General features: G+C 30.8%; 1 protein-coding gene across 1 annotated transcript in view; it reads right to left on the reverse strand.

Annotated features, from left to right (window-relative positions):
• Positions 1-8,877, reverse strand: part of LOC107453523 (choline/ethanolamine transporter flvcr2a) — a 33,293-nt gene extending 24,416 nt beyond the window's left edge. The window contains exons 1-3 of the mRNA XM_043045687.2: positions 8,732-8,877; positions 4,281-4,936; positions 1,812-1,990 (exon numbers count right to left, since the gene is read on the reverse strand). Of these exons, the coding sequence (XP_042901621.1) occupies positions 1,812-1,990; positions 4,281-4,935 (834 nt within the window). The 5' untranslated portion in view covers position 4,936; positions 8,732-8,877. The remainder of the gene's footprint in view (positions 1-1,811; positions 1,991-4,280; positions 4,937-8,731) is intronic.
• Between the last annotated feature and the right edge of the window lie 4,488 nt (positions 8,878-13,365).

Genomic DNA, 13,365 nt, shown 5'->3' on the forward strand with positions numbered 1-13,365 from the left:
ACCAGTGTTTTAGAGAACAAATAATGACTTTGTCCAAGAAAAAACACATTATAGCTGAGCTAAATGAAGAGTGCTATGTTTAATGAAGAAGCTATGTTTAATGTCAAAATCAAAATCTTGGCTGATTTCAATGTGCTGTTGGATGTTGTCCGCCATTGCTTCTGTGGTAAACGTCACGCTGTAATCCAACTGCAGTTGAGTTGGACGGCAATTGAAGTTCAAGATAAGCGTTCGATGACGTATACTATCCAACTCACAAATGGACCAATCAGAGGTCAGCGCTGATTTCCAGCGGACGGCGTCCTGTCCTAAGAAACCAGGCCTTTAGGTTCAAAATGACGTTTTAGCTGACGTCACACTAGCCAAATTGCATTGTTCCATTAAAATTTCACGCCAAGGTGGATTTTAACTGAGCATACAAAACTTTGCGGTAAAAAAACTTATAATTACCTCAGATTTAAGATTATTTTCACCTTTAGACTAGCTTTATTAGATGATTTTTTAACACTTGAAAACCCTAAGTCAATCTCGATTTAAGGTTTTTATGCAGAAGGTTGTTTTCCAAGGTTTTGGATTAGGATAATGTGGGTAGAATAGAGCAGATTGTCGCATTTTAAGGTTGGAAGGTTTACATGTAAACCGCATACCTTTTAAGGTTTAAATTAAAAAGTTTTTACTGGGTGAAAATAAACCTTATTTTGCTATCTGGGGATAGTATTAATATATGTCTAATCAATATTAAAGTTAATAAAGATCAAGAATATTTAAATAAAAATCGGATTGCAACATAAAGAAAACAAAACCAAACGAATTCGTTTCTGCTGCTGCGTATTATTTATATATTAGAGAACATTATTTATGTAGGGTGACACACAGATGGACGAATGTCGAAGCTGCAGAAATGTAATGATACTACACATTACTAATGAACTGAAACAATTCTATGTGCGAACTAGTTGCACAACAGAAAAAAAAACCTAAAAAGAATGTATATGTTGCCAGCAAAGTTTGAAATCCCGCATTCTATAGAATGCCTAGGCATTGTATATAATGCCTAAAACTAGCCGGCAATGTATGAAACGATTTATATTTCACACATTTCCTAGGCGTTCCATAGAATGCCAAGCGAGAAACTAGCTAAGTATAACATACATCTCCAATTCGTTTCGAATATCACGTGGCAAGGCACGTGACTTTTAATGCTCGCCTCAAGCTCAGAATTTGTCAGTTGCACTTTGTGGTTTCTACGAGAATACTTAATAAGAAAGGATTAAATTATGTTTCATACAACTTTCATTCTTCTTTACGCATTTTGAATAAATTTTTTTCAATGGCATTCTCGTCATTTTTTTCCAAATAACATTTTATTTTTTAAAAATGCATATCATTTACATAATAACCTCATCAGTTCGTTTTTTTTCTCCATACTTTGCCTAAATAGAATTTGTCATTTTATAGAATGCCTAGGTATTATAAACAATGCCTATGGAAAGTATGTATTTCATAGCTTGCCTAAAAACATCCGGCATCATATACAATATTATTGAATATCGGCGTTTCATACTTTGCCGGTAACATATGCATAAAATAGCAGTAATATATTTCTCTATAAGAGCACACAGAAGTTTGTAGATGTCTTATTACCGATATGGTTTGAATTCTGAAAATAACTTATTTATTATGTTTTATTTTCAATTGCTCTAAATACAGAGGCAGCTAAAAAAAATATGTTATTTTCAAGTAACGAAGCACGTCAAACTATTGTTTTTTATGGATTTCGCCAAAAAGTTTTTCTTATGCTAGTAATTTACCTGATTTCCAAAAACTCCCATGGCACACGCCAAACCGACTTCAGTGGCACCGAACCACGTGCCAGCAATGATCGGGGGAAGACTGAGGAGGAGGACTTGTCCAACTGCAAAAAATGCCGCAGAAACCAAAACAAAAGTGAAATGATTGGGGGCGAATGAAACACACTGAAATACAGAACCTATGAAGTACAAAAACATAGTGATCAGAAAAACGCCACTATAACTTCAATTAAGATTTTAAGAAAAAGAAAATGTTGTATATGGTTAGAGCATCTTGAATAGAATAATGAAGTTTGGTTAAGTTAATTTTCTTTGCTGAATATTGTAACACCAAAAGTAAAAGTAGTAAGGGAAATTAAATTGATGCAGACGCGAAATCTGCCTCAATATGCTATAAAAAAAGCATCATTATCATCAGAGCTTAGAAACAGACAAACAAAATATGAAATTGGTACTGATGATCACGTTTGCGTTTCGGAACTCTGTTGAGAATACCTGGCAATTATGAGCCGGACAGTGACCCTGATATTTTTGCCGAGTTGCTATCCCATTTAATCCATTTATAAATGAAAACAGCCACGTGTATTCCTTACTCTGATGGGTTTTTTTTATGTTAAGGGCCATTACCCAGCATTCCCCAATTTTTTTTTTTTTTTTTTTTAAATTAAAGGTGATTTCTGGCAATTCCCTAAACTTTTCTTAATTTCTCTTATGTATGAAACTCATCGATAGTAACCTTCCAGAAAAAAGAAAACCATTTTATCAATATACTTTGAAAATATATCCATATCCACCTCTAATGTTAGTAAACTATGCATTCAGTTCATAAATTAGAATAATTTAATTTGAATAAATAAATTCATTATTAATTGTTATGAAAAATTATTAATCGTCGTAAATAAATTTACACCATAATCGTTGTGCATAAATTTATTAATTGTTATAAAAAAAACTTAATCATTTGTAGTACTTGTGATTTTGATAAAAAAATATTACAATTAAAAAGCAGAATATGGTTTAGTAGAAGAAAAATATGTATTTTTAAATTGTACTGAAGCGTAATAGATCGCTCAAAAGAGTTGAGAGCCAAAAAATAATTCCAGCTGTGGTTCGAGGTCTGATTTTTGTGAGATATGATGTTTTATGTATTAAAAAGATTTTTTGTTCAACTGAGAGATATTGTCTTTTCTAGTTGTTGATTCGTATATTTAGTTTTGAAGTTGAATTATGAAAGGATTTCTGTTAGAAGTTCTGTTATTTCTGTTAGAAAGATTTGTTAGATTCTGTGTTCTATTCTGTATTCTGACACTTTCAGCTGCCTAAAAGAAATGAACCAGAATCGGTAAATAACGTTTCATTTATTTAAGTTCTTAATTGTGAAAGGAATACGCCATTCTAAGATAACAAATACAAAATTGAATTACCATTTTTTTTACCATTCCAGCAACCGGCTGGTCTATGAGTCAGCTACAGGTTGGTTCAGCTCAACTCTTATATACCAACCAATAAAATTGGAGTTATAAAGTGACGATATTTGATTTTCAATACTAAGGTTCAATTACTTTTTTAAGTATTTTATTACCGGGTTATTGTATTTAACCGGAAAAAAAGTCTTTTTCATTTATGAATCATGAGCTTTTTAAAGGTAAACGAAACGTTTAAGGAGCTATCTACCACAACATTAGTAGGTACGATTTGCTGATCTCATTCCTAGAAAGCATATAACCTCACGGCAACCTTGCGTCAGAATTGTCTTTTTATTGACACGGAAATGTTTGTACTAAAAACCTTTTTTCTATAAAGCAAAAATATTACAGTTTCAAACCTTTCATTCCAAAAGGATTGAAAACTATTTTTTAAAGCTTTTTTTTAAAAAGTATTGTCATTTAGGGGAAATGGTAAATGACGTTTTAGCTAACGTTACACTAGCGATAGAATCAAATTGCATTGCCCATTAAAATTTCATGACAAGGTGGATTTTAGCTGAGCATACAAGACGTTGCGAAAGGAAACCTTATAATTAACTAGATTTAAGATTATTTTCACCTTAAGACGAGCTTTATTAAATAATTTTTTCACTCTTGAAAACCTTAAGTCAACCTCGATTTAAGGTTTTTATAAAGAAGGCTGTTTCGCAAGGTTTTGGATCAGGGTAATGTGTGTAGAATAGAGCAGATTGTCATAGATCTCGTTTTAAGGTTAGAACATTTACACGTAAACCGTATTACAAACCTTTTCAGGTTTACATTAAAAGGTTTTTATTGAGTGAAAATAAACCTTATTTCGCTATCCGGGAATTATACGGAATTGTAGTTCAGCAAACCATTTTCAAATTTACCAATCACAGCTGCGTTAAAACTTTATACTTTAAATGCTTAAAAAGAAACCAATGCTGCGATATTTTTTTTCAGAGAAAACATTTTCGAAAAATGTGATAAAACATCTTTAGAAAAAAAAGATAGTTCTTACCAATGAAATTCATCGAAGCTCCAAGAACCAGCGTGACTTTCAGTCCTTTCTTGTCGATTAAATACATAACTGGAAACACTAATGGCAAAAACACAGCCATGTACAGAACTGGTGTTAAGTTGACAGTATCTATGCTTACATGGTAATAACACGCAATCACATCAACCACAACTGTGTATTGGAATTGAGGAATAGCGTTCATCATGGAGCAAATAGCAAATATCAGCATCATCACATACCTTCGTTTATAAAGCTTCACAAACTCTGCCCAGAGTGATGGTCTGGGCGCGTCTTTCGAACTTATTTTAAAGACGCTGCCGCACCTCGACGGTCTTCCAATCAAAGTTGTTTGCTTGTTTTTGAGAGCGTTGTCGCGCCACGCGTTACCGCAACGCGCCACGACGGCACTCAGACTTTTCTTTCTTTGAGCGTTACCGTTGTGAACACTGCCACCGCGTGAACTGAAACTCTTCTTTTTGGAATTGTTATCATAGTGGTGGATACTGCCACAACTTTTCTTTTTATGCGTGTTACCATAATGCACACTGTTGGTGTGTAGGGCTAGCGAGTCCTTCTTTTTGTTGCTGTTATCACGGTGAAGACCATTGATAATGGTTTGTATTCCGAGGGGAAACGAATCGTGTGTTTCTGTCATCCTGAAAATTAATAAATTATTTCACTTGATAAATTCACAAAAACAATTATGAATTTAATAATAAATTTTATTAATGATTCAAATCATTAAATACTTAGAAGAACCGTTATGCTTCGATGTACACTAAGAAATAGCTTCATACTCTTGTTTTCCTCGGATTCTGGGAACAGATACAAATTTTTAATCACAAGTATGAGAAACTCGTGACTATTTATGCGGTAACTGTTACAAAGAAGAAGGTTTGATGAAGACGACTTGTTATTTTTTTTCGGACTGTGACGGAAAACCCTTGTATTAAAATGATTCACATTGTTGATTCGAGCATGACTTTTTATTTCAGATACAAATTTTGGCATGTCTTTCGTAGAAAACATAAATGCCAAGAATATTTTCATATTTTTAGACAAATTCGAAAATATCCGAAAAAACACTACAAGATCACGTTTTAGTGTATTTCTACGTTGTATTTTTTTGTTGAGACTACTGAAATAATATGTCTCGTAACCTTAAAGAAACATAAATGCTTATTATGCTAAACATAAATGCTTTTTCGGCGAATAACTAATGATTATTTTAGCTGCTATATTGATTTTCATAACTATGCTTCTACCGTAATTTGCTTTAATTTTTTTGAAAATTATATTATAACAATTATGTAAATCAGGGGTGTCCAACTTACATGAGGCCGGGGGCCGCAATTAAAGACACCAGTCGAATGGCGGGCCGCGCAACTTAATCAAAATTATATATAGGACTCTTTTATGTTTGAATCATCATTAAATATTACTGTCCGATTTTTTCAAGTTGTAAAAAATAAACGTATTGAATTACAAATTAAAATTAGAAATAGATTTTTAAGCAACATACACGATTATTTTTGTATTTAAATAATTATTTCCTCGGATGCAAAATCTGAGAAATAAATGATTTTGCGCGTTGGTATGTTAAATTTCGCAGAAACGAGGAAATTAGGCTTTTTTCAACGAAAGAAAAGTATCTTAAAGCCATATGGATTTTTTACAAAAAATTGTCCGCAAAAAATGACAACTACTACATTTTAGTTCGTGGGCTTAAAAAAAGGCTTCGAGGGCCGCCAGTTGGTAACTACTGATGTAAATGATCAAATAATTATTATTCAAATAGCTTATTGTGGAGATACATTCACTGTTTTTGCTGTAATATTTACTAAATATAATAATTTTAACAATTTGAAATAAACTCTGTTATATATATATATATATATGAGAATATAAAACAACCGAGACAAAAGTATGAGGGAAGAATAACTAGAAATGTATTACAATCGATAAAAAGCTATTCATCTTTGTGATAGTGGCTCCATCTAGTGGATAGTGACTCCAAATATCTACCTCTTGAAGACAATACACATTTTAATCGTTTCTTGACTGCTGTAAATTTATTGTCAGTCAAGCCTTTGACCTATTTCCAACTAGTAAAATTTCAATTGAAACTCTGCTCTGGATGATGACAAGTTTCAAGACCGCTATAGAGTTATTACTAAAATGAGTTTCGCAATTAAAACAACACTAACAGATATCAATCGCATACTATTATTTTCTGGAAGGCGCAAATTTTTGTTTTCTGGATGTTAAGGCTTATTCTCTGACCGCTTCTGGCAAAATTTCTCTTTTAAGTTCGTTAATCAACCTATCCATAATACTTTAAATTTTAAGTGAAACCTTCCCGCAAGAACAAATTATAATTGCTTTTAAATCTTGCATGAAAAATTCATCACAACTTTTCAACATAAACAAACTAACAGATACATACTAAAACAGGGTGCGAAGCGTTTTTAAAAAGTTTTTAAAAATGGTTACTTTTAATTTGCGTTTTTTAAGAGCCCTTAAAGGTGCTTATTTTATTGGGAATTTGTAAAAAGTGCTTAATTTATCTTTCAAAATGAAATTTCTTCTTTGCCGTGTCGATTGTCATCATAAATTACATAAAAACAGCAGGGTTTTCACAATTTTTCCTGCAGAGCCACGATGGCTCAGGGGATAGAGCGTTAGCCTTGCAATGAGGCGAACCGGGTTCGAATACCAGCAATATCTGGTCGATGCGAATCTGCATCCGGCTTGCACCGACCACAGTGATGACGTAAAATATCCTCAGATGTAGACGGATCATGGGTAAGATTCCCTTTGCCGTCAGGCAAACCGTGGGAGGTTCTCGTAGTCTTCCTCTCCATGTAACGCAAATGCGGGTTAGTTTCATCGAAAAGTCCTCCACGAAGACAAAATTTCTCCCACTACTTGATACAGGAGTTTCTGGATTGGGTTCAAAGTTACAAGGCTACGGAGTTGAACATCAGTTGTCGTAAACCCGAAAATTGGGTCGGCTATTATGAACGGTTATGACGGTTATGAAATACGGTTATGAACGGTTATGAACGACGGTTATGAAATAAAATAAAATTTTACCTGAAATATTTATCAGAAGCTAGTTATTTTATCATGATTATGTAAAGTCTTTGAAAATGTTTTTGCACTTGGTTGATTTTATGTTTATAAATTAAAAACTTTAAAGAATAGAAGGGGATATTTTTTTTACTGCACAGATCCTAATTATGATTTTTTTTCTTTTTTTGGAAAGTGATTTAAAAAATTTTTGAGTGCTTAAAAGTTGCTCATTTTTTGTTGAAAAATTTTACTACGTACCCTGTAAAGGGAAGGAAATTATAAAATAAAATTTAAAAAATAATAGTAAAATTTACACTTTTTCAGTAGACTAAAAGGAAAAACATGATTTTATTTTTGTGAAGCATAAAACGAAAAAAGTCGGGTACATGAATTATTTAATAAGATTCCATCGCCACAGAAAATCTCCTCATGTCTTCCGAAAGTGATGCATCCTACGTTTGTCACTTTAGATGACACAAACATTAAATTTTCTTTCAGTCTACTTGAAAAATGTAGTTTATAAAAATTTTAATTTTATCCTATTTAATTTTTAAGGATTTCCTCACATGGACATATTTAAAAAAATTGAATGAACCTACTTGATATATATTGTTAGAAAATCTGACTCAGCAACTTTACTTGACTATGACGAGTTGCTTGACTCATTCTCTTCGTTAGTCCGAATTATAATAGAAAAATATGAAAGCTATTATTTTCTACCTTTTCCAACCGGTAGGTTCTAAAATTGTGATTTCACACTTAAAATGAGTTTCACAATTAAAATAAACACTATCAGACAAGTGAACATCGATCTCACACTATTCGACGCTATCTTTTCTAGAAGACACAAATTTCCGTTTTCTGGATACGGGTTTGTTCTCTGACCGCTTCTGACAGAATTTCTCTTTCAAGTTCGTTAATAAACCTATCTATAACACTTAAGTGGAACCTTTGACCCAGAAAATAATTGTTTTTAAAAATGTTGCAAGCAAAATTTACCACAACTTTTCAATATAAACAAACTAACAGATACCAAACTAAAATGAAGAAAATTATAAAATAAAATAAAAATAAATAAATAAAAATTTACACTTTTCCAGTAGGCTAAAAAGAAAAACATAATTTTATGCTTGTCAAAGACAAAAGTCGGGTATATGACTTGTCTAATAAGATTCCATCACCACCGAAAATTACGCGCATGTCTCCCAAAAGTGATGCATCCTACGTTTGTCGTTTTAGATGACACAAAAATAAATTTTTCTTCTTATTAGTCTACTTGACAAATGTAGTTTTTAAAAATTTTAATTTTATCCTATTTAATTTTTAAGAATTTCATTACATTTATTTAATTTAAAAAAAAAATTAAATGAACCTACTTGATATTTATTGTCAGAACATCTGAGTCAGCAACTTTACTTGACCAAGACGAGTGGTTTGACTCATTCCTTTCAATAGTTTCTTGTCAGAATTATAATCAAAAAATTCGAAAGTTATTATTCTCTACCTGTTCCAACCGGCTGGTTCTAAAATTATGATTTCCCGATATTCTTCTACTAATAATATTTCATTCGTGAGTGATTTGGTTTTTAAAACATTTATTCTTTCGAATAAATACAGCTGTAATGTTTTTTTTTTATTATTATAGATCTCTGAATTTCTATTTTCATGAATTATAAATTCAGCAGCTCGTAGGAAACGAGTGTCTCGTAGAAAAAGGAAACCTAATATAGGTTCTTATGGAAAGTGAGAATTGTTTATTATTTATGTCTCTATTATGTGACTAGTTTACATAGAGAGGAAAAAGCGAAGTACCACTTGCTTTCTTACAGTGGCATAATATTTTAATTTAGAGTAAAATGGAAATATTTTCTCTTTTTTTTCGAAAGTTAATTCTATACCTATTAAATTTCTAAGTATTCATTCATTCAGACGTTTATTTTAAAGATAAAAAAAGATCTTAGAGTATAAATGCCTTCTGAGAAGTAGTTTCTAAGAAGTTCTTTTTCTTTCATGCCTTTTTTATGTGTTATCCAAAATCAGTTTAGCGATAATTAAAGCTGACAACATTTTTATAAGGCATGGTTAACTTTACTTTTCATTTTTTTAAAAATTTATTTTATGTGTAGCATTTTTCTAAGGAGAATGTTTAATCCGTGGAAAAAACTTTTAATGGAAAATCAGTCATTTAGGGTCTAGCAAAAGTGGATGCAGGTAAACCATAAAATTTCAAATGTTAATTTTTTTTTTCCTTTTTCTTTTTTTTTCTTCTTCTTTTCAAAAAATTAAAGTGCAAACAAGTTATGGCAGAGTATTTAAGGATTACGGAGTGGGGAATTAATCCTACAGCAATTTGTTTGCAGTTTGATATTTTGATTGTTTTTTGCAATTAAAGCTTCATTGTTTACACTAGGTTAAACTAAAATCACTTTCTTCAAATTTTGATTTTTCACCAATTAAAACTTTATGGTTTACACTAGGTTAAACTGTTTTTCAAATTTTGATTTTTCAGCAATTAAAACTTAATGGTTTACCACACTAGGTTAAACTGAAATCAGTTTTTTTCAAATTTTGATTTTTCAGCAATTAAAACTTAATGGTTTACCACAGTAGGTTAAACTGAAATCAGTTTTTTTCAAATTTTGATTTTTCAGCAATTAAAACTTAATGGTTTACCACACTAAAAACTGAAATCAGTTTTTTTCAAATTTTGATTTTTCAGCAATTAAAACTTAATGGTTTACCACACTAAGTAAAACTGAAATCAGTTTTTTTCAAATTTTGAAATTGTAAAATATCAATAGAGGTGGAGGATAATAAAGTGGCTAAGGTCTCGTAGGTAGTTCTCTTATGTGGCTAGGTCAGTCTCGTCATGGAAAAATAAAACAAAACTTAAGAATTATTTTCAAGGACACAATGAAATTGAGCAAAATTTTAAAAAAGGTTCTTTATGTAACTTTATTACAAAAACTAAATGTTTCAAAATAACGGAAGTCAAGCGTCGGCTGTACATATTTTCTACGATGAAATCTTTGAAATATTTAGTACAAAATAAAATATGCTTAATATAAATAAAACAAAATATATAAAGGTTTAAGGTTTTGTAGGCACTGCATATTTGCTTGAGGCGACTGCCCGCATCTAGTGGAACATTATTTTCTAAAAATTAAATTTAAACTATGCGGTAAAATAATTTAATTATTTTCTTTAAAAAACTCCACTGGGCTCCATTTTGCAACAAAATGTCACAACTTTGATCATAAACCTCTATACTTTGGAACCTTCAGTAAAGTGCTGCTATCTATTGTTTTAAATAGCTTTTAAATTGACTTTTCTCAAAATAGATTCGGGTTTGACAAAGAGATGAAACCGAAAGAAACTTTCCCAATCTAAATTAGGATGTAACAATATGAAGCACTCAAAAAAAAATTATCTCGAGTAATACTCAGGGGTGACATTTTGAAACACTAGTGTTTTGCCCGAGATTATTTCGGGCAAGACAGTTAAAAGGTTGAAAAAACAGTTTATTTACTGACTTTAAAATCACAGAAAAGTGTATTAACATTACTAACTTAACTTTTTTAACTGCTAAATTTTCTAAATCACAGAGTTTGCGACGGTATGTTTTCGGATCATCCTCAGATGTATTTCCCAGAAATTTGCCAATACCCCATTGTGCAGCTCTAGCCCAACGTAATTAAAGTACCACTACTCACGAATTGATGCTGTACATGATTCATTTCAGACGATCTGAGGGAGTATTACCCTTGGAGACAATGATTGCGACCATGTAAACTAGTTCTACTTCAAAATAAATTTCAATGATTATACTAATCAACTGATTTATTCAATTAATTTTATTCGTTATGTCAGATAAGCTCAAGCATTAATGGAAATGATATGCAAGAACTACGTCACCGGATTAGTATTCCTATAAAGTTATTTGAAACCACGTGTTTATTTTATTCATGAATTCATTCTCATTTTATTCATTCTCTTTTGAAATGTGTTTCTATGAACCTGATTAACGTTAAATTTTAAAAAAAAATTGCGCTAAAGCGCAAAACTAAAGATAAAAACATACTGGTTGTGGTAAATTTTGCCTACAAAAATCTGCCCATTAGCAAGAACATCGTTTTCTGCACTAAATGTTTTTTCAGTATAGTTAATACGTGACGACTGTATTTTGACGAATTATTAAAACTTGTCTTGCTTAATATAATAGTTTAAAGCCATAAGGAAAGATAATAAATAATTATTAGAAAATGGAGATATATTTAAGTTTTTATAATTGTGTTAGTATATGCATTTCAGTTTTTGTACATTATGGATTAATACCGATGTTTGATTACTTTCCATTTTTTTTATTACTCACATTAAACTGGTATTCAGATATTATAAAAAAAGTTGGTCATGTTTGTTATTTATTTTTATAAAACCTTACTCATATTTTATTTGAAAAATAATCAATAGCAAGCTAGATATGTTTTTATTAACTTATTACTTTTTAAGTTATTGCTGCTATTTTTATATTGCTTAGTGACAATGTAGCAGCGTCGAAGAATATATCACTATTTGAAGGTCAAAAAATCCACGTTATATTCAAAACAGATCTTAAAAATGTGCTTAAATATATAAGAAAAACGAATTCATTTATCAATACAGAACCCTACATTGTCAAGATTTTGAAGAAAAAAAATAGTGAACATTAAAATGCTGAAATGAAAAGGAGATGTTATTTTGCTTTGAATTTTAAAATCTATCTCTGTGTTTGCGAATGTTGTAAAACAATAGAATACGAACGCATAGAATCCATATCAAATTATTCGTCCAATTTAGCGCTAACATAACTAAAACATTTTTACTTATTTACTTACTTACTTATCCTCTACGTGCCTTGGGCACTTAAGGTCTCCAGCATATCCCTCCAACGCCCCCTCCCCTGTCTTTAGCAATAGATCTTGCTTCCTCCCAGCCAGATATTCCACATTCTTTTAATTCGCCCAAAAACATGCGCTGGATGGTAAGTCTGGGTCTTCCTCTTGTTCTCTTATCATCAGGGGCCCATGTAAGCACAACAGATGAAATTTTTTCTTTGGGCATTCTAAGGATATGTCCGAGCCAGCTCCATCTTCGTTTTTTAATTTCATCTTCGATTGTTTTTATTTTAGCTTTCTTTAATAGATTTTGATTTGATACTTTGTAAGGCCAGAAAATTTTAAAAATAAATCTTAAACATTTGTTTTGAAAGGTTTCTAATTTTTGTTTTTTTTCTTATTTACTGCTGTTTTAATATCCAAAATATCAAAATACCAGCATGTGTCTTAAAACTATTAAAAAAATAAAAGTTTTTCAATACTAAAACTTTTTTTTGCGAATTGTTTAGTTTGCTGTTTATGCAAAATAATAATTTAAGTTTTAATTATCTTATTTTTAGCAAAATTGATGATTTGAATTTATTTAGAAAATGCTTTATTTTAATTAAGACTAATGAAAATATCCAAATAAACCTTTGAGCGGAAGTTTATACATTTTCTGTTAAATCTTTTCATTAGAAGTACATTAAGATGTGAAAAATTGGTTCAATTAAAGGCTTTTCTTATTTTTTATTGGATAATAATTCCAAAATAACTGCTATAAAAAGTTATGTAATACGGCTGATTTTCGTTTTTTTCTTGATTATCTCTATATTAAAAATTCGTAATCTCCACCACTATTTTGAAAATTCAATTTTTGTTTTAATCATACTTTTTACTATTTTTTCAATATTTATTTGCTGTGCAAAAATTATAAGGCTTATAAAATTGAAATTACAAATGTGTGCCGAAAAATAGAAAGGAATTTCGATTGAAGGAAGAAAAAAAATTTCTCTAAATAGCTCGAGAATTATTAATTTTTAAGCGTTTAGTAAAAAATGCCAAGCGGGTAGCTCCACAGACAGTAGAAATTTATTGGAATTATTGGATTTTTAAAATTATTCGAATTATTCGAATTCTGAAATTGGAATTATTTA

Source organism: Parasteatoda tepidariorum, chromosome 3 (genome assembly GCF_043381705.1).
Source record: "Parasteatoda tepidariorum isolate YZ-2023 chromosome 3, CAS_Ptep_4.0, whole genome shotgun sequence".
Classification (NCBI taxonomy): Eukaryota; Metazoa; Arthropoda; class Arachnida; order Araneae; family Theridiidae; genus Parasteatoda; species Parasteatoda tepidariorum.